Here is a 26,403-nt window from a genome sequence, read left to right on the forward strand (position 1 = left end):
AAGACTACAGGAATTTAAAAAGTTCAAGCTGCAGCTGAAGTCAAAGGTTATGGAATAAGCGAGCCTAAATTTACGAAAATGGGTTTCCAGTTGGAAAAAGTTCATTTTAACTTTATTAGATAAAAATATGGACAATCAGCAAATAATTAAAAAATAAAAATGGACGCCAGGACAGATGCTAAAAATAAGGGCATGTCTTGGTAAATACGGACGTCTGGTAACCCTATAAGTACAGTATAGTAATGGGTTTCGTATTTTAATTTTTATTGTATATTATTTACATTGTTAGAAATAAGAAATGGAAATGTACTGTAAGCGGGCAGAAATACCTGTTGAATAAATCAAAGAGGGAGCACAAAGTATAAACATATACAGTATGCGGATGATATGGTGATAGCTGCTGATAACATAAAAGATTTGCAAAACGGAATGGAGCTTATCACACAATGGGCGGATGACAACGAGCTAAGAAAGAATCTAAAGAAGACAGAATTAATTGTACTCAGGAGAGGAGGACGCTTATCAAAAGGTGAGTACATTGTATGTGGGGGACATACATTAACACCAAAAAACCAGTTCACATATCTAGGGATCACACTACAAGTCTCCGGGACAACCTTTGCAGTACACATAAAGAAGAGACTAGCTGCTGCACTTAGAAGCATAAGTGACATCAAACATATGCAAAGAATGTCACTGGAGATCGCCATGAAACTTTTCCAAGTCAAAGTGCTCACATACGGATTAGAAGTAATATGGGAGTACCTATCAAGTAAATAGCTACAAGAATTGGAAAGCATGAAACCCAGATACTGTAAGAGGGTTCTAGTGGTATCTAAATTCACCCTATCCTGGTACATATATGTTTTAGCCTGGGAAACCTTCTTGATAGAAGATTTAAGACTGCAGATGCCTCTACAGCAAACTCCGGCATACGAGGAACTGTTACAAAAACTATGAGAGAAAAGGAACTCGATCGAGGAAAGCTTTTACAGTACAGACACACTGGTAAATAAGGATTGGATGAAAGAGGAATATGAGTTGAGAGATATGGTGACACACTTTGCAATACACGTCTTTCACCACTTTATCTGTGCCAGGAAATCTTACCACTGGGCCAGCCAGGAGTGTGTTATGTGTATTGTGCAATGAACAGTGTGATCCTGTAATGAAGTGCAAGAAGAGAACAGTCTCTCTCACTCATTTTTGCTCTCAACAAAGTTCTCCTTGAATGAAATGGAATTTACTTGATGCAATATGCAAATTTTGCACATTGTGCACAGTAAAACTAACTAACTAACTAACTAACTAACTAACTAACTAACTAACTAACTAACTAACTAACTAACTAACTAACTAACTAACTAACTAACTAACTAACTAACTAACTAACTAACTAACTAACTAACTAACTAACTAACTAACTAACTAACTAACTAACTAACTAACTAACTAACTAACTAACTAACTAACTAACTAACTAACTAACTAACTAACTAACTAACTAACTAACTAACTAACTAACTAACTAACTAACTAACTAACTAACTAACTAACTAACTAACTAACTAACTAACTAACTAACTAACTAACTAACTAACTAACTAACTAACTAACTAACTAACTAACTAACTAACTAACTAACTAACTAACTAACTAACTAACTAACTAACTAACTAACTAACTAACTAACTAACTAACTAACTAACTAACTAACTAACTAACTAACTAACTAACTAACTAACTAACTAACTAACTAACTAACTAACTAACTAACTAACTAACTAACTAACTAACTAACTAACTAACTAACTAACTAACTAACTAACTAACTAACTAACTAACTAACTAACTAACTAACTAACTAACTAACTAACTAACTAACTAACTAACTAACTAACTAACTAACTAACTAACTAACTAACTAACTAACTAACTAACTAACTAACTAACTAACTAACTAACTAACTAACTAACTAACTAACTAACTAACTAACTAACTAACTAACTAACTAACTAACTAACTAACTAACTAACTAACTAACTAACTAACTAACTAACTAACTAACTAACTAACTAACTAACTAACTAACTAACTAACTAACTAACTAACTAACTAACTAACTAACTAACTAACTAACTAACTAACTAACTAACTAACTAACTAACTAACTAACTAACTAACTAACTAACTAACTAACTAACTAACTAACTAACTAACTAACTAACTAACTAACTAACTAACTAACTAACTAACTAACTAACTAACTAACTAACTAACTAACTAACTAACTAACTAACTAACTAACTAACTAACTAACTAACTAACTAACTAACTAACTAACTAACTAACTAACTAACTAACTAACTAACTAACTAACTAACTAACTAACTAACTAACTAACTAACTAACTAACTAACTAACTAACTAACTAACTAACTAACTAACTAACTAACTAACTAACTAACTAACTAACTAACTAACTAACTAACTAACTAACTAACTAACTAACTAACTAACTAACTAACTAACTAACTAACTAACTAACTAACTAACTAACTAACTAACTAACTAACTAACTAACTAACTAACTAACTAACTAACTAACTAACTAACTAACTAACTAACTAACTAACTAACTAACTAACTAACTAACTAACTAACTAACTAACTAACTAACTAACTAACTAACTAACTAACTAACTAACTAACTAACTAACTAACTAACTAACTAACTAACTAACTAACTAACTAACTAACTAACTAACTAACTAACTAACTAACTAACTAACTAACTAACTAACTAACTAACTAACTAACTAACTAACTAACTAACTAACTAACTAACTAACTAACTAACTAACTAACTAACTAACTAACTAACTAACTAACTAACTAACTAACTAACTAACTAACTAACTAACTAACTAACTAACTAACTAACTAACTAACTAACTAACTAACTAACTAACTAACTAACTAACTAACTAACTAACTAACTAACTAACTAACTAACTAACTAACTAACTAACTAACTAACTAACTAACTAACTAACTAACTAACTAACTAACTAACTAACTAACTAACTAACTAACTAACTAACTAACTAACTAACTAACTAACTAACTAACTAACTAACTAACTAACTAACTAACTAACTAACTAACTAACTAACTAACTAACTAACTAACTAACTAACTAACTAACTAACTAACTAACTAACTAACTAACTAACTAACTAACTAACTAACTAACTAACTAACTAACTAACTAACTAACTAACTAACTAACTAACTAACTAACTAACTAACTAACTAACTAACTAACTAACTAACTAACTAACTAACTAACTAACTAACTAACTAACTAACTAACTAACTAACTAACTAACTAACTAACTAACTAACTAACTAACTAACTAACTAACTAACTAACTAACTAACTAACTAACTAACTAACTAACTAACTAACTAACTAACTAACTAACTAACTAACTAACTAACTAACTAACTAACTAACTAACTAACTAACTAACTAACTAACTAACTAACTAACTAACTAACTAACTAACTAACTAACTAACTAACTAACTAACTAACTAACTAACTAACTAACTAACTAACTAACTAACTAACTAACTAACTAACTAACTAACTAACTAACTAACTAACTAACTAACTAACTAACTAACTAACTAACTAACTAACTAACTAACTAACTAACTAACTAACTAACTAACTAACTAACTAACTAACTAACTAACTAACTAACTAACTAACTAACTAACTAACTAACTAACTAACTAACTAACTAACTAACTAACTAACTAACTAACTAACTAACTAACTAACTAACTAACTAACTAACTAACTAACTAACTAACTAACTAACTAACTAACTAACTAACTAACTAACTAACTAACTAACTAACTAACTAACTAACTAACTAACTAACTAACTAACTAACTAACTAACTAACTAACTAACTAACTAACTAACTAACTAACTAACTAACTAACTAACTAACTAACTAACTAACTAACTAACTAACTAACTAACTAACTAACTAACTAACTAACTAACTAACTAACTAACTAACTAACTAACTAACTAACTAACTAACTAACTAACTAACTAACTAACTAACTAACTAACTAACTAACTAACTAACTAACTAACTAACTAACTAACTAACTAACTAACTAACTAACTAACTAACTAACTAACTAACTAACTAACTAACTAACTAACTAACTAACTAACTAACTAACTAACTAACTAACTAACTAACTAACTAACTAACTAACTAACTAACTAACTAACTAACTAACTAACTAACTAACTAACTAACTAACTAACTAACTAACTAACTAACTAACTAACTAACTAACTAACTAACTAACTAACTAACTAACTAACTAACTAACTAACTAACTAACTAACTAACTAACTAACTAACTAACTAACTAACTAACTAACTAACTAACTAACTAACTAACTAACTAACTAACTAACTAACTAACTAACTAACTAACTAACTAACTAACTAACTAACTAACTAACTAACTAACTAACTAACTAACTAACTAACTAACTAACTAACTAACTAACTAACTAACTAACTAACTAACTAACTAACTAACTAACTAACTAACTAACTAACTAACTAACTAACTAACTAACTAACTAACTAACTAACTAACTAACTAACTAACTAACTAACTAACTAACTAACTAACTAACTAACTAACTAACTAACTAACTAACTAACTAACTAACTAACTAACTAACTAACTAACTAACTAACTAACTAACTAACTAACTAACTAACTAACTAACTAACTAACTAACTAACTAACTAACTAACTAACTAACTAACTAACTAACTAACTAACTAACTAACTAACTAACTAACTAACTAACTAACTAACTAACTAACTAACTAACTAACTAACTAACTAACTAACTAACTAACTAACTAACTAACTAACTAACTAACTAACTAACTAACTAACTAACTAACTAACTAACTAACTAACTAACTAACTAACTAACTAACTAACTAACTAACTAACTAACTAACTAACTAACTAACTAACTAACTAACTAACTAACTAACTAACTAACTAACTAACTAACTAACTAACTAACTAACTAACTAACTAACTAACTAACTAACTAACTAACTAACTAACTAACTAACTAACTAACTAACTAACTAACTAACTAACTAACTAACTAACTAACTAACTAACTAACTAACTAACTAACTAACTAACTAACTAACTAACTAACTAACTAACTAACTAACTAACTAACTAACTAACTAACTAACTAACTAACTAACTAACTAACTAACTAACTAACTAACTAACTAACTAACTAACTAACTAACTAACTAACTAACTAACTAACTAACTAACTAACTAACTAACTAACTAACTAACTAACTAACTAACTAACTAACTAAAAATAATTGAGGACTTGGTTGTTCTAAGAACAAATATAAGTGTTGTTGTTTTATATGTGTATTTCAAACCAGACTACAATCCAGAGGACTTCATAGACAGCCTACAAAAGGCTATTAATGTAGTATATAGTAGTGACAGAATAATTCTGGCAAGGAATCTAAACTGCCCAATAGACAAGGCCAGCAGGAAAACTGGGGATTACCTACTTGAAGAAGGCCTTAACCCTAGTGAATGTTAGGAATGTGCAAACCTAATATTTGCCACAACAGAGGAAGCAAAATTGATTTGGTGTTTGTATGAGGCCTAGTAGTGAAGAATTAAAAATTACTCAGTATGTAGGAAGCACATACCAGTTATCACAAACTTATGCTGTAGCTCAATAAGATGAGGACAGTGTCAAAACAAAATGGAGATCCTAAAAGGAAATCTAGATATTAATATATTGCAAGAAAATTCAGAGCAAATCCATCACATGCTGCAGATAATCAGAGAAGGTGGAGTTTAAGAGGTGTATTTACTAACAGAAGACTACATAAAGGAAGCAGCTACGATTGTTAACAACACTTGCAGAGGAAAGGAATAGTTTGACAGTGAGTGCTACTACAGGAAACAGACACCGTTGATGAAGTTGCGTGAAGTATGGCAAAGTATGAACAGTACTCATCTTGTGGAATGTCAATATGCCAGAAAAGAATATAAAAAATCTCCTAAAGGATAAAAAGTGGAATGCATGGAAAGATAAATTCGGAAGGTAATAGAGGAAATTGAAGAGTATTCTAACGAAGTGCTCTGCCCTCATCAGCCACAGCTCCTGCTGGATATAGCAACGGAAATCTGGGAGGAACCCAAACCCCATTGTGCAGCAGCCCCGAATGGCCATGGCCTACCAAGCAACCACTGCTCAGCCCAAAGGTCATGTGGTCAGCACGATGAATCCTCTCAGCCATTATTTTTGGCTTTCCTAGACCGGGGCCATCATCTCACCATCAGATAGCTCCTCAATTGTAATCACGTAAGCTGAGTAGACCTCGAACCAGCCCTGAGATCCAGGTAAAAATCCCTGATCTGGCCGGGAATCAAATTGTGAGCCTCCAGGCATAACGAGTTACATACATACATACATACATACATACACACACATTTTTATTCACAATCAGTATCTTACATATACATACAAAGGTAGTATAAGATAAAATGTGAATCCCACATAAGGTAAACTTGTGTGTGGGCTTCAAAAATACAATTGCTAGATTATGTACATCATGGCATCTAGTGAATATCATTTACTCCATTAACATTTTGGTGATATTTAATTAGAGTAATTTTGTGAACTGTTTTTCTGTATTTGGTGTAATAGGCCTAAACAAGAAGCTGGAAAGGAGGGGCATGGGTCAAGGAGAAGGTTGGTTTCTTAGTAGAGAGGAATAGTGTGCTAGTTGATTTAAATATTATAATGGAAATTTATAAGTTGATCTACTTTGTAATAATTGTTAATGAGCCATGTGAATAGCCTTTTCTTCAATGTATTCTGATTGCCACTGATCACGTCCACAGGTAATGCATTGTATATCCGTGGTCCTAGACAACTTAGATTTCTTTGTCCAAGTAAAGTGTTCCGGCGTGGTATACTTACTCCAGTTCTGTCTTGCAGCCTAGTGCAAATTTTTGGCTTGTGTTCTTTGCAGAAGAACTTTAAATTTTTACGTATGTATAGGGTCACTGACTGCACAAATAGCTGCCGTATGTTAAGTACCATGCTTTGCTGGAACAGTTCGTATGTTGGAAATATCAGTGGCTTTTTGTACATGACTTTCAGTATGTAGTTCTGGCATGTATTTACCTGAGCCAAGTGTGAATCAAGTATTCCACCCCAACTGTTAATTCCATATTGCAGTTGTGATTGAACTAAGGCAAAGTATACAGACTTCAAGGCTTTTGTTGAAATAACATTTCTAATTCTGTAAAATATATAAATAAGTTTCTGAAGTTTAATGATCAAATTTGATGCATGAAAATTCCATTTCAGATAACTATCTATAATTATCCCTAGGTATGAAACATGTATTGATTTCTGTAGAGTATAACAGTTGCAGCTTTCAGTATTTTTGCAAGTTGGTATGTGGAGTTTTAGTGTTAGATTGTCTGAGGGTTGCATTGTTTTATTATGTGAGAAGCAGAGGAATTTTGTTTTATTTTCATTTAAAGTAAGTAGGTGGTTGTTTAGCCATTTCTGAACTATGACTAGGGTTTCTTGAGCTCTGTTGAAGGTGTCCTCCCAAGTTTCACCCGTGACTGTGACTACCGTGTCATCAGCATATGAGTTAATTTCTACATTACAATTTAGCTCACACAGATCATTGATATATAACAGAAAAAGAATTGGTCCTAATACTGTTCCTTGGGGTACTCCGATTTTTACTTGAGCACTTTTACTTAGAGTATCCTTGATTCTTACCTTTTGTATTCTGTTAGAAAGAAAGTGTGAAAGAAAGAGAAAGTGTGAGCTCTTGAATTCTTCCCTGTTGGCTAGTATAGGGACTGCAATGAATCGTCCACTAGGGGCAGCACCATTAATATCTGAGGGTTGATATCTGTAGTTGTAATATGGTTATGTTCGGTAGTGTTGTTCTGTGAAGGCAAAAACTTAAGTGTCATGCATTATTTTTAAGTGAAAGTAAAGAGCGTGTGATCTGGTGATGGTATCCATTTATTTAGTGTAAATATAGTGCTGAGTTTATAAAACTTACAAACATGCCGAGGAGGGGAAAATGCCTCCTTGCTTCGTTCCAGGCTGTAAATCTGGCTATAAAACTATGAAAGGTAAACACTTCTTAAAACCACCTAAAAATGAAGCAGAATTTTCAAAATGGGAAAAGGTGATTCCCAGAAAAGATAAAAAGCTTTCTGATAAGTGTTATGTGTGTGATTCACATTTTTCTGACAAATTTATTGTTAAATCAGATTCATTCGTAATACAAGGCAAACAGGTAGAAGTTCCTAGAGATAGCCTCTAGCGTACTGATGTATCATATATGATACATTCGGTTGTTAATCTTTTTCTCCGCAACGGTGCCTGTTCTTGACGGAACGCCGGCTGTATCATGTTTCTCAAGGCATGCGCTGCGAGATATCCATTGTTTGAAGTTGCTTTGTTGAACGCAGTATTGGCAGAAGGTCTTTAACTACAGTCGTGGTAGAGGTGTCCGTCATGGCTAGCACAATAAGAGGTATTTATAATCATACTGGATTTAATTTTCGTTTTTATTATGTTCACTACAATTGCAAAACTGCATGTTTTCGTGTGAAATTATTTTCATTGCCATATGTGATCAGGGGAAATTTGAAAATCATGACTGTTTTCGATGTATCATATATGATACATCAGGTAGCTACCAATACAAATTGGCAATGCAGTAATGAACAGAGGGGTTGAAATATTTTCTAGTTAAGATCCATACTGGGGCATATTTCGAGTCAAAGCGCTATAAAAATGATTTTCCATATTATGTAGAAAGTTTATCTTTTAAAAGTATGATTTGGTATAGTAATTTTCACCCAAAATAAACTTTTCTTTCAAATTATTTTACAAATTTTTGCTGCAGGATTGAAAGATAGTGAGATATTCAAGCTCGTAGATCAAATTGACCCCAATTCTTCAGACGCAGAGCAAGGTCCAGATGATGATGGTGTTGATGATGAGTTCTCGGGTTGTTTACCGAGTACAGTGAATGATGATAGTGATGCTAGTTCTCCCTCGGACTCGGAGGATGAGCCTGAAACTCCTATAGGAAGTACTCATTTCAGAGGTTCAGGATTGTTACATAAAACTGCGTAAATTTATATTCCGTTGTTCAATTTATTCATGTATCTAGTAATCTGAGTGGTTAAATAAGTTTTCTTTTTTTTTAAGTTTTGAACCACCCCCTATTGGAAATCCTCAGGCACCACCAGACTACCCAGATGAACAACATCCTAAAAAACCTTTCGAATATTTCACCAAATATGTTCAGCCATCACTGTTTGAAGATATGTCTGAGTACATGAACATCAGGCAGGTGGCAGAAACTGGAAAATCACTGGGCTGCACTGGGGAGGAAATCTGCATATACTGGGGTTCTGCAATTTTAGCATCTTTGTTGGATTTTCCGCGGATAAGGATGTGCTGGGAGCGAAGGACTCGTTACCCCTTAATTGCAGATAATATCTCAAGGGACAGATTTTATTTAATTAGAAATTCACTTGAAATAGTTGATGACAATGCAGTGTCTAACGAGGCTAAACAGCAGGACAGTTTTTGGAAAGTTCGGCCACTCCTGGACACAATTAGGGAGGGATGTCTAAAAAATCCTCGGCCTAAAGAAGTGTCCATTGACAAACAAATTATACCCTTTCATGGCCAAGTGAAAATGCGACATTACATCTGAGGTAAGCCCAATCCTGTTGGATTGAAGAATTTTGTCATGGCCACACCAAGTAGTCTGCCTCTTGATTTCCTGATGTACCAGGGAAAAGGAGGGGAAATAATCTCTGAGAAAACACCCCTCCATGACAAAATTGATTTAGGTGGTAGGGTAGTGCTAAAACTCTGTGATTAACTACCTCCTGGCTCATCAGTTTTCATGGACAGGTATTTTACTTCACTGGTACTTCTTGAGAGCCTCCTTACCCATAAATCCATATTGGCAACTGGGACCATAATGGTCAGCCGCCTACCCAAAGGTGTCCAGTTCAAACGGGACCTAGACATGAGAAAGGAAGGAAGAGGCACCTTTGATCAAGTTGTCAGGAGAGATGAGAAGTTAGTCGTGACCACGTGGTTTGACAACAAGCCTGTTTACGTCGCCTCATCAGAGTTTGGAGCTCAGCCAGTTGATGAATGTAAGCGCTGGTCAAAAAAGGATGCACGTTACATTCAAGTCCTAAGACCCCACAGTGTGAAACAGTACAATCAGCACATGGGGGGAGTTGACTTGCTGGACAGAGTACAGGGAAAATATGTTATGAGAAGCCGAACAAACAAATGGACAATACAAGTGATCCACCATTTCATAGATTTTGCCTTGGCAGCGGCATGGATAGAATACAGACAAGATAGTCTATGAAGTGATTTTAAGAGGAAAGACATTCTAACTTACTTCGATTTCAAACTGGACGTTGCAGAAAAACTTATTTACTTTTACAAGGACAACGTAGGGGATGAAGAAGAGATCGAAGACTGTGAAGATGATACCAATGAACATGGAAAACGTAAAAGGCCAAGAACACCCCAGTTATTACCTCCACCATGCAACAGGTTTGAAAACGCTCTGCATATGCTGGAAATGATGAGGGACAAACAGAAGAACCGGTCCAGATGTAGACTTCCCGGCTGCAATGCATTAACTTGGGCCCGTTGTACACAGTGCAATGTTTTTTTTTTTTTTTTTTTTTGAGTTTATCCCTGGACAGGAATTGCTTTCTTGCTTTCCACAAGAGGTAGAACAATACATAACATGGGATTTTCCCAGACAATTTGATATTCCTTCTTAGCATTCTCAGTGAATTCAATTATATTTTTGTAAATATGTGTTCATTCAAACAAGACTGCTAACTTTGAGGTTTTTTAATTTTAAAATTCCAATGTAATGAATAATATTTTTAAAAAAATCCTTATTAACATTTTATATAGCTATTTAGTATTAAGAAAAGGTCTAATAATCCTAAAATATAAAAATAAAACATTCTAATAAAAATGTATTTACCATTCAGTCCAGGATATTTTGTCTCCATAGCGTCCTGATGTATCTTTGGTGATACATACCCTTCTGACTTTGTTAAGGGATGAAATTATTTTTTGTCAAATTTATAGTCCTACTGAACATCCATAGAGACAAAAAAAAGTGAAATTTTATAATTTTTGCCGATCAGATGTAGCTCAGGATGCTAGAGGATAGACAGAAAATGAAAACTGGCACTTTCCCTCATTTATTCCCCAATTTGCCACAATAACTCATGAAACAATTAAACAAACAAAAACAAATAATCTCAGAGGGATTTGAAGACAGTGAACCAACAGAAACGTTCACTAGAGAATTAAATATCCTAATAGATCTATTAAATACTTCTACACTGGCAGGCGCTCCTTATAAAGATTCAGTAGGGCATCAAACCTTAATGAAATGGAGAGATAACCTCAGTGGGAAGAATAATACTTTTGCTTCAGAAGGAACTTTTAAATCCGTAAGAGTAAAAATTGAGAGCACCATACAGTCTGAGTATTTATGAAATAATGGATTCCGATATGTGTTCACAGCCAATTTTAATCAGGATCCACTAGAACGGCACTTCGGTATACTGCGCTCATTAAGTTGTGACGACCACCCTTCAGTAATAGATTTTCTGAATTTACACCTGTTGCAGTCTATTTATATCCCAACCAAACTTGCCCTGTCATTGGGTAGTAATTGTGAACCCAAATTTGAACCGATGTTGACATCATTCGTCAATCAAATGACAACGCTGGCTAATAAGACAGAAGAGACAAATCAGGCTGTAGTATAAAATGCACAGAATACAATAAGGCAAGCACTAGACTTCAATGAGAAGATGGATAACCCCTTACTGGACTGGGAGAACAATTTAGATCTGATTAACAGTGATTTCCGCAGTCTTGCAAAGGAGTGTTTGATTTATTGTCTAGGAGGATATATAGTACACAACGTATCCAAGGTCACAAAATGTCATAAATGTGTCAGCCTGATTTACAGAAAGCCTACAGAAGAAATACTTGCCGCAGCCCTCACATTTATTAGGGACTATAGCAATAAATACAGTATTGACAGCACTTTCCTCACCTATCCTTCAAGAGCAGTTTATAGTGTGTTCGTGCAAGTTGAAAGTGGCTTTTTTTTTTTTTTTTTTTTACAACTTGCTTTATGTCGCACCGACACAGATAGGTCTTACGGCGACGATGGGACAGGCAAGGGCTAGGAGTAGGAAGGAAGCAGCCGTGGCCTTAATTAAGGTACAGCCCCAGCATGTTGAAAGTGTAGTGGAATAAAAAAAACTCTCCTGTGAACATAGTCTATAGGACGATATATTTTACGAGTGTTTGGACAGTTTGCACAGTGTCACTATTAATTTGAAAGAATTAGGATGCTGCGATGACCATGTTGCGGACATTATCCCTAAACTTGTATTACATTATATAAAGTGTCAATTTCATTTTGTAACAAGACAGATAAGAAAGGAACTGAAATCTTCTAAGACTACAAATTCTACCTGCAAGCTATCTAAACTATCTGACAACTGACTTCTGGAATGGTAAACAAAAGCATATTTTGCATGCAATAATTGTCTTTTATTCATATGCTGACTTATAAGGTCAAGCTCAGTTACTGCTGTAAAAGTGGCCTAGTGGAGGAACGGATGAACTAGGGGAGAGATCACACTTCTGCCTTCTACTTGCTATGCTCCGGGTAAGAGGCAGGCATGCTACCCCTACACTGCAGGGCTGGTAAATCTGAGAAGCACACAGAGAAGATATTGTGTAATAGAAACATGGCATCAAGAATAGAGGAAACTATTGAACCTTGTGTACTTTCTCAGGCAGGCAGAGGTGAAGAAGGCAATCCTCAGTGTGAAAAGCCTCACAGCAGCAGTAGTATATGGCATCTACAATGAACACTAGAAGATTATCACTCTCATTTCTAATAACAGCGGATACAGAGCTTTTAGGTAAGTGCTTAGAGACAGGTGTAATTCTCATGACATAGAGGAAGTCAATTATTAAGATTCTTTATAAAGGAAAGGGAGTGAAAGCAAGCGAGACTCGTATAGAGAAATAGCACTGGAATCAGCAGTCTTCAAATTATTTATGAGAATAAATATACTAGTAGACCCGTTGCTCCCAGAAAAACAGTTCAGTTTTAGAGCCAGGAGATAGACTCTGTTGTCAGCTGGCAAACTCTTACATGACATCCAGAATGTAACTGCCAAGAAATGCAATAAAATGTACATAATCTTCATTGATTGCTCAAAGGCCATCAACATGGTAAATAGATCAAAGTTACTGAGTTAGTTGGAGGAACTCATTGGCTATACATTCTGACATGCTCTTCTTGGTTTAAGAGCTAGCTTGGATTACATGATGATACTCAAGAGTAGCAAAGTCGCGCGGTGCAGGGTAAGCTAATAAGCCACGATGAATAAGCAGCACAATGTAAGAGTGGATGGGCCAAAGAGGGGAGAGGGGAGAAAGGGTATGAATGTATTCTCCCTACAATGTCATATAAATATCTACTCATGACTTTTGACTCACCCTCTGCAATAAACCAGACAGAAAGTGATGAGAAATTTAAGTCCTTTAGAGACATTATACACTATTTGGATCATATTTAAATTAGTTGCATCAATTGAAATTGAATCCTGAAATAAGAATACTTTAACCAGAATGCCCATTCTTTAACTTCAGCGAAGAGCATGGGTTGACGCCAGGGCATGTACGGTCCATGCTAGGAACTACAAAGAGAAGGGTATTTGAATAAGTTCTTTTTAAATTAAACTCCTTGTTTATTAAAGTTAGACAAACATATATCACCTTTTACAGACGTGAAGGATGGATTTGAAAATGTCCAAACACAAAATATTTTATTATTGTAAATCATTCACCAAATTTATTGAGCTTACTACTGTATGTCCACAGGGACATGAATCAACTTGTGAACTGTTATTCAGCATTCAGTATATGTTTGACTCGCAAGTCTTTAACTTATTCAATAAGGTTTTATTATATGTCATTGTTTTAATGTAGATTTCATAGGGTTTTATATCATGCACAATCAACATCTATCATGAGTTTTATATAATTTACCTATTTTCCAATTTATTTGTACAGCTGAAGATGATGCAAAAATGCATCGAAACTAGTACTGTACAACATTATTACTGTATTGAATAGGTGGACATTAAAAGTTTATTCATTGTAGTCTAAACAATGGTCGGAAGAGACGCTGTCCCTTGGTGTTGGCGTCGGTGATGTCCCACGTTGTCGGACTTCTTCTCCCTCACCATGGATCTCCTCTCAGCACCATGGCACTACGTTATCACATGGTGGTTGACGGATCTTGAAGTATCGGTGAGGATCGAGATCGAACCTGAGAGTCTGATGTCTGATGATAGTTTGTGTGTAATGTGGAATAATTAATTTAGAATTTAATTCCACTGAGATCCCATGAAGGGAGTAGAGAAGTGTATAGGCTTCGCACGGAATGTCAACGAGATCTTACATATCACTTCTCTACTGTACTGCACTGAATATTATTACACAACACAGTTCGTAGAATCTACAAGTTCCAAGGTTCGTCATGAAACAAAGAGATTAACAAAGTTCAATGTAAATACAATGATAGCCGCTCGATGCACTTGTCAACGTAACTCAAATCACAGTTCACAAAATCTTGAACCTTTTCTGACACTAAGGCACAGTTTTTGCAAAAATAAAGACTGTCATTGAGACACAGTCTTGTGAAATAAATTAAAGCATAGTTTTTGCAAAACAAACACTATTACTAAGGCACAGTCTTATGTAAATGAATTAAAGCATGGTTTTTATGGAATAAATACTGTTACTATTATGTTACAGTTTATGCAAGTCACTAATAATTCATGATTATTCACTCGAAGAAAGAATGTTAATTACTCAAGCTTTTCCAGTTCAGCTCATAAGTCTATTAACTATTGATGATTCGAGATAGTCTATCACCTCCTATCTCACACAAAATATAGTCTAAAGTTTTCACCTCTGACACTTAGAAATTTAGACATGAACACTTGTACTTTTTAACACAACTATCGTCGGCAGTCTGCCAGATAGAGTAACAGTCTCGAATAGATATCTCCCACAGCTGACCCGCACACCATGGCAGCTGGGAATACATGCAGATACTGACTTATGCTAGCTCAATGAACTCCTTTTATATGCATAGATCGGGCAGTGTGGTTTCAAATTTGACAATTTTCTACCTTCAATTATTCCGCTATCCTAGTGCCGATTTTGATGAAATTTGGTATACTACCCTTTGTTATTCGGGGCTGTACGGTGAAGTGATCAGAATTTTTATATCACATTTGGTACTGGAGATAATGAGATGGAAGGAATGGAATGTTCGATGGCTATGTCATCTGTCCTTGGCTGGCTCTCCTGCAGCAAGCGGATTGCATGCTTAACTGCTACATCTGTCACCTGCGCACACAGCGGTCTTTTCAAACCTCTTGTACAGGTGTTGTTATGAGTTGCGCTAGAAATGATTTGATAGTGAATGTCGCGGTGACATTCCCGTTTCAATACTTACTAAGTTTCATTTGCATTTTGAGAAAGGGTTCTTCTTGGATTTCTATTATGAGCCCTGGAAGTCCCATTCATCATGTATGGTGTGGGTTGGGTTATGTAGCTTGGCCACAAAGTGCGAGTAAATGAAAGACTTCCTAGGTCTTGAAAACCTAATACCATTGGGGTTGGAAGAGAGCAAGAGCTGACCAAGGGAGGTTTAATAGGAAAGATTAAAATGAAGAGATTGGCACAAGTAAGTGGAAACAATGCCAGATTCAGCTAGGACTCTGTGATTGTTACCCACGTTCCCACGTTGAGAGACCCTGGGGCTCCTTTTGGTTGCCTTACCATGAGGGGTAACTCTGTTAAGGATTTGAAAAGAAAGATTACTTGTATCCTCAGAATGATCCTGTTGAATGTGATGGTCAATATGCGGGGAAGCTGAAGTGACGTTAATTGTACAGGTATTTTTGTCCTCTTTTGTATACAGTATTTCATTCGGTTCACACTTGTTTCTGCATTGATTATCATATTTTTCTTCTCCCTACGATGTCATATAAATATCCACTCATGACTTTTGACTTACCCTGTGCAATAAGCCAGACAGAAAGTGATGAGAAATTTAAGTCCTTTAGGGACATTATATACTATTTGGATCATATTTAAATTAGTTGCATCAAGTGAAATTTACTGACCAGACAGTAAAACAATATAATATTCCTGAAATAAGAATACTTACTAAGTTTCATTTGCATTTTGAGGAAGGGTTCTTCTTGGATTTCTGTTATGAGCCCTGGAAGTCCCATTCATCATGTATGGTGTGGGTTGGGTTATGTAGCTGTAAATCAAAACAAATGTTACGTATAGTAAAGTTGCGTGTGCATATTTGTGCATGTGTTCTTCTTGAACATATACCTTGGAACTTGATAAAAATCTGTGGTGCAAAGCAGAATATGAATACTTGTTTACCCCCACTTCTCCTTTTTTTCTTTTTCTATTTTTCTCCTTACCAAGAAAAATGGTAGTAATTCTCAAAAATAGCTCGCTCAAGGAGTGTGAATATCTGTCCTGCTAATGAAGTTGGGAAACAGAACAAAGGTCATTGGGGGTTAAGAAGAAATTACTTTAGAGGAAACAAGACTGATGAGGAGAGGTTCAATCTATGAAAATGGTTTAGTAATTTAGATCATTAAAATCTGTACTCCATTCGTTACTTACGAGACATAATCAGGACTTTAACAACATCTCAGAGACATGAAGAATGGCTAGTGAGATGTACATAAAACTATCCTCCATTATCACACTTCTGATATGTCAATGGAGGACAATAATAAACGCCCCCACCAAAGTGGCTGCACAGCTTCAGTCTATTAATCACCATTGATCTCCGTATAGGACTGTTGCTCAGATGGCAAATTCCCTATCAGTTGCTTACCTAGTGTTTTCTTAACTGATTTCAAAGAAGTTAGAAATTTATCAATTATTCCCTGGGTAAATTATTCCAGTTCCTAATTCCTCTTTCTATAAATGAGTATTTGCCCCAATTTGTCTCCTTGAATTCCAACTTTATCTTCATATTATGATATTTCCTACATTTAAAAGTTCCACTCAATCTTATTATACATCCAGAGGCAGCACACTATTACTGCACATGCAGTGGATGTTGGGGAAACAGACTGCCCACATTCCATGGCTAGACTCACTGATAAGCTGTAGCAGCACAGGTGGACATTCAGTTTCATTATGATAAGCCTCAATTAATAATTGTCCAAAACATTTCACCAGGAGGGAGTGCTGAAGACTTGATGTATCTCTCTTTTGGTTTTATATGAAAATAGCTCATGCAAATAAATCATCATAGATATTTACTGAAATATGCTGAAAGCTTATTTCAAGTACAATGCGGTCATGAAAAATGAATATTCACTCAACTTCCTCATCTTACATACATACATATATTATCATTATAGACTGTTATGCCTTTCAGCGTTCAGTCTGCAAGCCTCTGAGAATTTACTAAACGTTGCCACCATCCTCGATTTGCAACTAGTGTTGTGGCCTCATTTAGTTCTATACCTCTTATCTTTAAATCGTTAGAAACAGAGTCTAACCATCGTCGTCTTGGTCTCCCTCTACTTCTCTTACCCTCCATAACAGAGTCCATTATTCTCCTAGGTAACCTATCCTCCTCCATTCGCCTCACATGACCCCACCACCGAAGCCGGTTTATGCGTACAGCTTCATCCGTCGAGTTCATTCCTAAATTAGCCTTTATCTCCTCATTCTGAGTTCCCTCCTGCCATTGTTCCCACCTGTTTGTACCAGCAATCATTCTTGCTACTTTCATGTCTGTTACTTCTAACTTATGAATAAGATATCCTGAGTCCACCCAGCTTTCGCTCCCATAAAGCAAAGTTGGTCTGAAAACAGACCGATGTAAAGACAGTTTCGTCTGGGAGCTGACTTCCTTCTTACAGAATACTGCTGATCGCAACTGCGAGCTCACTGCATTAGCTTTACCACACCTTGATTCAATCTCACTTACTATATTACCATCCTGGGAAAACACACAACCTAAATACTTGAAATTATCGACCTGTTCTAGCTTTGTATCACCAATCTGACATTCAATTCTGTTGGATTTCTTACCTACTGACATCAATTTAGTCTTCGAGAGGCTAATTTTCATACCATACTCATTGCACCTATTTTCAAGTTCCAAGATGTTAGACTGCAGGCTTTCGGCACAGTCTGCCATTAAGACCAAGTCGTCAGCATAGGCCAGGCTGCTTACTACATTTCCACCTAACTGAATCCCTCCCTGCCATTTTATACCTTTCAGCATATGATCCATATAAACTACAAACAGCAAAGGTGAAAGATTACAGCCTTGTCTAACTCCTGTAAGTACCCTGAACCATGAACTCATTCTACCATCAATTCTCACTGAAGCCCAATTGTCAACATAAATGCCTTTGATTGATTTTAATAATCTACCTTTAATTCCATAGTCCCCCAGTATAGCGAACATCTTTTCCCTCGGTACCCTGTCATATGCTTTCTCTAGATCTATGAAACATAAACACAACTGCCTATTCCTCTCGTAGCATTTTTCAATTACCTGGCGCATACTGAAAATCTGATCCTGACAGCCTCTCTGTGGTCTGAAACCACACTGGTTGTCATCCAACTTCCTCTCAACGACTGATCGCACCCTCCCTTCCAAGATGCCTGTGAATACTTTGCCTGGTATACTAATCAATGAGATACCTCGATAGTTGTTGCAATCCTTCCTGTTCCCTTGCTTATAGATAGGTGCAATTACTGCTTTTGTCCAATCTGAAGGTACCTTACCAACACTCCACGCTAATTTGACTACTCTATGAAGCCATTTCATCCCTGCCTTCCCACTATACTTCACCATTTCAGGTCTAATTTCATCTATTCCTGCTGCCTTATGACAATGGAGTTTATTTACTATCCTTTCCACTTCCTCAAGCATAATTTCACCTACATCATTTTCCTCCTCCCCATGAGCTTGACTGTTTGCAACACCACCATGATGATTTCCTTTTACATTGAGAAGATGTTCAAAATATTCCCTCCACCTCTCCAGTGATTCCCTGGGATCTGTTATGAGCTCACCTGAATTACTCAAAACACTGTTCATTTCCTTTTTCCCTCCCTTCCTAAGATTCTTTATTACTGTCCAGAAAGGTTTCCCTGCTGCTTGACCTAGCCTTTCCAGGTTATTACCAAAATCTTCCCATGACTTCTTTTTGGATTCTACAACTATTTGTTTCGCTCTGTTTCTTTCATCTACGTACAAATCCCTGTCTGCCTCGGCCCTTGTTTGGAGCCATTTCTGATAAGCCTTCTTTTTACGTTTACAGGCTGCTCTCACTTCATCATTCCACCAAGATGTTCGCCTTTTCCCATCTTTACACACAGTTGTTCCTAGGCATTCCCTTGCTGTTTCTACTACATTCCTGTATGCCACCCATTCACTTTCTATATCCTGAACCTGCTTACTGTCTACTGTTCGAAACTTCTCACTAATCATATCCATGTACTTCTGTCTAATTTCCTCGTCCTGGAGATTTTCTACCCTTATTCTTTTGCAGACAGATTTCACTTTCTCAGAGCACACTGATCTGGTGTGTAATATCTGGTAAAGGATCCCAGCTCAATGGCAGAAAAAGCAGAGAATATGATTCAGTATGGTGAAGCTAGCGGAGGAGGCAACCCATTCCTCTGGGGGTAGTACAGATGGAACCCAATGCCTTGTGGGATGAGGAGGGATCCTCAAAGGCTAATTATTATTTAAACTTTGCATTTTATTTGTTTATACATTATTTTACACTTATTTGTAATTGGCTAATGATGACCATGGATACTGTTCGAAACCGGTAACAATTTTAATTAAATAAGAATGTAAACTTACATTTCTTATTTTAAGAGTATTGAAAGGTGGAAAATTCTTAATTACATTAGGCCTAGCAAACCAGTAAAAGAGCTTATGTTTAGTTGCTTTCAAAACACATAAGAGTCTCAGAACGCATTTATCAACTAAATTGAGATGCCAGACTCATGTCAGGAATGATGGTTTATGGCCTGATGATAGACAGGGTCCTGCAAAAATGCAAAAATCCCGGAGGAGGCTAACATGGATTGGGATCATCAACTTACTGTCCGACTCATTGGCTGAACGGTCAGCGTACTGGCCTTCGGTTCAGAGGGTCCCGGGTTCGATTTCCGGCCGGGTCGGGGATTTTAACCTTAATTGGTTAATTCCAATGGCACGGGGGCTGTGTGTATGTGTTGTCTTCATCATCATTTCATCCTCATCACGACGCGCAGGTCGCCTACGGGAGTCAAATCGAAAGACCTAGTGTCAGACCTAAGACGAAACGCTGGTTAATAGAGCAAACGCCGGAAAAGCCATCCATCTAATTTTTGATCTGATTTTTGATATGCTCTATTGGTGGAAAAGAATCTAAATCCCTCCATGGGAACTTAGAATTTCCATTTAGACCTGCACCTGGCGAGCCAAACCCGTCCTGGGATATCCCGGCACTAAAAGCCATACGGCATTTCATTTCATCAACTTACTCAGTCTCACAGGAAAATGTGAAGAACTAGTGAACATCATGGAAAGGAGGAAATTAATGATACTGGGGCTGAGTGAAACCAAATGGAGAGGAAAAGGAATGAAGAAATTAAGAAAACAGTATACACAGTATTAGCATGGAAATGACGAAGAGATGAGGAACGGTGTTGGTTTCATCATGAGTAAAGATCTAGGAGAAGTCGCTGACATTCAGTATGTTAGTGAGAGAATAATAAAGGTGACTGTGCGTTTAGGGAAGGAAAAACTAACTTTGGTACAGGTATACACACCTCAAACTGGATGTTGTCAAAAGGATAAGAACCAGTTCTTTGATGATTTGGAAAAGGTTATTAGTAAAGAGAGAGTAATCATTATAGCAGATCTGAATGCACAGATTGGGACGTATAGAACAGGATATGAGAACGAAATGGGACCTCACGGATATGGTGGACGAAATATGGAAGGTGAACATCTCCTTGACTTCTGTATGAGGAATGGGTTGGTGATGAAAAACAGTTTGTTCAAGAAGATAACACAATACAGTTGGAATGTACTACAAAAGACTGTAACTGATGATGTCATCTCAGCTGAAGAAAGGAGCAGAATGGTAACAGATGTCAGAGTAATACCCAGCGAGAGCCTTGACAGTGACCACCGTCTATTAGTAGCGGACCTGAGAAACTTCTATGTGCCAAAAGTACAGAACAGGAAAATGCTAAAAATCAAAGTATGGGAACTCCAGAAAACAGATAAGAGAACTGAGTATCAGAAATGAATAAAAACCCTGTTACCAAGAGATGAAAGGAAAAATGGAGAGGCAGAATGGACCAGACTAAGGGAGACATTGGTTAAAGAAGCAACTGAAGTTTGTGGAAAGACAAGTATGAGAATAAGGGAGAAGGAAATGCCTTGGTGGAATGAAAGGGTGAGAGTAGCAATCAGGGAAAGAAACCTCTTATGGAAAGAAGGGGATCGGGAGAAAAATAAACTGGATCTTATTAGAGACAAGGCAAAAATCAGAAACCTCGAACAATTATACTGAAACAAGAAACGGGATGTTAAAAGAACAGTATAGAAGAAAAGACCAAGGCATGGAATATCACTCAGAAACTGGAGGAAGACGGCAGAGGCAATAAGAAACTACTGTATAGTGTTACCAGAGGTAAAAGAAAACCAATGAATACCATAACGGCACTTGAAGATGAAAATGGAAATCTGGCTAGGACAGAAAGTGACATGGGAGAAGTCCCAAAGAACCATTTCGACCACCTACTGAATAGACCTGTTCAAGAACAAACTACAGAACTGGAAATCCAAGCCTACAATGAAGAACCTCCCATCACCTGGACAGAAACTGAGACAGCCTTAAAATTTGTGCCTAAAGGAAAATCTTCTGGTAAAGATGAAGTGAATGCGGACATGATAAAGGCAGCAGGCATCCAGGGTATACAATGGCTACACAGAGTACTAAATGCCATATGGACAGACAACAAAATACCTGTAGATTGGGGCAAGGGCGTCATAATTCTCCTGTTTAAGAAAGGCAGCAGACAGAAACCCACCAACTATAGAGGAATAACCCTGCTGTCTCATGGGCCAAAAATTCTAGAGATCATAGAAAGGAGATTGAAAACCATCATTGAACCACAGTTAGAGGAGGAGCAATATGGATTCAGAAGTAACAGATCAATAGTGCATCTAATTTTTAGCACTCACATGCTGATGGAAAAGTATTGGGAGAAAGGCAAGAACGTGGTCATTGTATTCCTGAATATAAAAAAGGCCTATGATAGTGTTATAAGAGATAAGATCTGGGAGTGTCTGAGGAAAAGAAATGTGCCTGAAGGACTAGTAAAGAAAATTCAGATGTTGTACAAAGACTGTACTAGCTGTGTACATATTGGGGAAGGTCAATCATCAGCAAGGAAGTGCACTGTCCCCACTACTGTTCATCACTGTTATGGACAATATAATGAAGAACGTCAAGGAAAAGTAAGGTGAACTGAATGCAGTGACCTTTGCTGATGATATCATGATTTGGGGTGAAACAGAAGAGGAAGTACAGACCAAACTCAATGTATGGAAATCCCAGTTCCAGGAATGTAACCTCAACATCAGCGAGACCGAGACTGTGGTGATGGCAGTCAACAGAGAAGGGCATCCAGCAAGTGTAAAACTGGGAGACCACCAGCTAGAGTGTGTGGATAGTTTCTCTTACCTTGGAAGTGTAATCTCCAGTGATAATTTGGTCAGAAAGGAAATTACAAACAGAGTAAAAAAGGGATCAGAATTCTACCAACAAGTAAGAACACTTTTATGGGATGACATGATTTTAAAACCGGCCAAACTGATGATGTTTAACAGCTAATTCATACCAATATTGACCTATGGTATTGAAGCGTGCACCCTCACAAAAAGAGATTCATCAAGACTGCAAGCATCAGAGATGAAATTTCTTAGATCCACCATCGAGAAGACCAAGATGGACAAGTTAAGAAATGAAGAGGTGAGGAAAGAAGCCGGAATAAAGACATCCCTATTAGACTGAATCAGCACATCCAGACTATGGTGGTACAGGCATGTGATGAGGATGGAGCCTACAAGAACAGCCAGAATAAATTTGGAAAGACAGGTAGAGGGAAAAAGACCTGCAGGAAGTCCTAAAACCCAATGGATGGACATAATTAAGGTTGGTCTAGTTACCAGAGGATGGACAGTGGATGATGTTCTCCATGACAAGTTGTATATGAACAGCAAGAAGTGGAAGAGGCTCATTAACAGTACCTGGGAATCTGGAACTGTACAATGATGATGATGAAATGATCTCTAGCTTCGTCAATCCCAATTCTTTTAGGTCTATTTCTTCCCAGGCCCCAATGAACTCATTTTGGCTTTCTAGCTTCATCAGGAGGTCAGGCATTCACACTCAATGAGAAGATCATTCTTGAAAATGTTTCTACATGTTTCTACATTGATGGAGGAATTGTGGGATAAGGAAGAAGTCAAAATACAAGGAAATAAATAAATCATAAATAAATCCCCTGGCGCTATCGGCCCCGAGAGGTCATTGGCCTACCAAATGACCGTTTTTCAGCCCGAAGGGCTAAAGGTTACTAGGTGTGTGGTCAACACGACAATCCTCTCGGCTGTTATTCTTGGCATTCGTTATCGTGACCGCTATATCATCATTAGATAGGTCCTTAATTGTAATCACGCAGGCTGAGTGAGTGAACCTCGAACCAGGCCTCAGATGCACAGAAAAATAACTGACCTGGCTGGGAATTGAACCTGGAGGATCTGGGTAAGAAGCAAAAGAAAGAAAGAAAGAAAGAAAGAAAGAAAGAAAGAAAGTTAAAGCAGGCGTTGGAATATGACAAACTTTAGACAAACACATAAGTAAAAAAACATCCCAAGAGATTTAATATAGGTAGTGGAAAGAGAACAAAGAAGTTTAGTCTAAAACATTCTCTTTCTCTTATCTTTGACGATTTGATGATTTGTAATATTAACAAATATATGTGATATAGGTTTAATCCCGGGCCGTATTCTCCTTGAATGCAAGGCATTCCTTGCATGTGTTATGATAACACAAAGAACTGTTTGAAGTACAATTTCAGGTTGTTTCAAGTCAAATATTAATGATTTCATCTCTCAGAAGTTCAAAAGTTCTGCGCAGCTGTACTAGTTCCATTGCTTGACTACGTGTGGTGCTGGTGTAGTCTCACCATCTATTTATTTCACTCTAGAAATAAATAAATAGCAAAAGAAGGAGGTAAGGATGTAAGGCATTCAATCTTAAAATTGCATTCGGTGGCAGACATAGTTCTGAAACCCTCCGAATGATGTCACTGCAATTGAAACTTGGTCAGACTTTGTCACCCCATACACGTGCTACCCTCTGCCATCTGTTAGCAACTTGGAGAAAGTAGGCATGTCCAAGTTTACAGCTAAAGGGACCCACAGATTACGCCCCTGCGTGAACTCAACATGACGAAACTGACCAGTGCCACTGGGGTGACTTCCCTCCAGTGCTTGAGTTCTGGCTAACTAGTGAGTTCATTCATTGTGTGTTTTGCTGTTTAGTGAGTTCATTTTGTGTGTGCTGTTCCTGTGCTATTCGTCGTTTTTGGTGTTTTATTATTATTTTGCGCATATGTGGTATTAACGATGGATGAGTCTAAAACGGATATAAGTGTAAATCAGTTTGAAAAGCCATTTACTGGTTGTTCGTTTGATGACAATATTCCAATAGTTAAAGTCGGGAGACTTCCCTCACAAATTTAAAAACAGAAAACAAGAATTGTATACGCACATTCAATCCAGAAACTCACAGTAAAACTGTTTGGCTCGAGTTCACATGTAATTAGGGTGAGTAGAATTTAAACTTACTTAATACATTGTGTTACTGCATGGTTACTAGTTGCATGCCTCAGTGGAGATTCCAGGATACACCACTGGTTTAATCCTATTTAAATAGGCTGATAAATCCTGGTTGATTGCATTAGGGATGTTTGAAAGCTCAGAGTTTGAACACATCTAGTGGAAAGCAACAACCAGGAACAACATGACAGCTAACTTCTTTGAGAGAATCAATCTCGTCAGAGACAGACTATGACTTAAAGGTAGATATCAAAGAAAAAATCTCAGTTTGAATTGTTGTCATTAGTGTTTTGTTGCTATCTGGGAAATTAATGTCATGCGACTTACTTATGCAATGCTTATAAATTCTCAGATAAATGTCATAATATATAAAACATTTTATATATGTGCAAGAAGCAAATGGAGAGCAGCAATTAACCATATAAGCACATGAGGATAGAGTACACAAAAACAAAACGCATGCATCCAAGACCTCTTACTCTATCTTAAACTGACAAAGGCTGCAGCCAAATGTTTGGAACCCATTTGCTTCTTTTGATGTGTTCTTTCTTAATTTTTTTTCGTATTTGATTTGCGTCACACTGACACAGATAGGTCTTATGGCGATGATGGGATAAGGAAGGGATAAGAGTGGGAAGGAAGTAGCCATGGCCTTAATTAAGGAATGAACCATGGAAGTGCACGAGGATAGAGTACACATAAAGGAAACCCATGCGTCCAAGACCTCTTACTCTATCCTAAACTGACAATGGCTGCAGCCAAACATTTTGGACTTATTTGCATATTTTGATGTGTTCTTTTCCTATTTGATTTACATCACACTGACACAGATAGGTCTTACAACGACAATGGGATAGGGAAGGGTTAGGAGTGGGAAGGATGCGGCCATGGTCTTAATTAAGGTACAGCCCCAGCATTTGCCTGGTATGAAAATGGGAAACCATAGAAAACCATCTTCAGGGCTGCCGACAGTGGGGTTCGAAAACCCACTATCTCCTGAATGCAAGTTCACAGCTATGTGACTCTTTAACTTCATGGCCAACTTACTCGGTTTGATGTGTTCTCTGTCCACATGTACTTACTAGGAAGGTCACTGCTCTCCATCTGTTTTCTTACACATACATATTTTGC

At 36.6% G+C, this 26,403-nt stretch overlaps 1 protein-coding gene across 1 annotated transcript in view; it reads right to left on the reverse strand.

Annotated features, from left to right (window-relative positions):
- LOC136872264 (serine/threonine-protein kinase par-1-like) overlaps positions 1–26,403 on the reverse strand; it is a 161,645-nt gene that overhangs the window by 53,579 nt on the left and 81,663 nt on the right. The window contains exon 7 of the mRNA XM_068227400.1: positions 16,522–16,620. Within this exon, the coding sequence (XP_068083501.1) occupies positions 16,522–16,620 (99 nt within the window). The remainder of the gene's footprint in view (positions 1–16,521; positions 16,621–26,403) is intronic.

Source organism: Anabrus simplex, chromosome 4 (assembly GCF_040414725.1).
Source record: "Anabrus simplex isolate iqAnaSimp1 chromosome 4, ASM4041472v1, whole genome shotgun sequence".
Classification (NCBI taxonomy): Eukaryota; Metazoa; Arthropoda; class Insecta; order Orthoptera; family Tettigoniidae; genus Anabrus; species Anabrus simplex.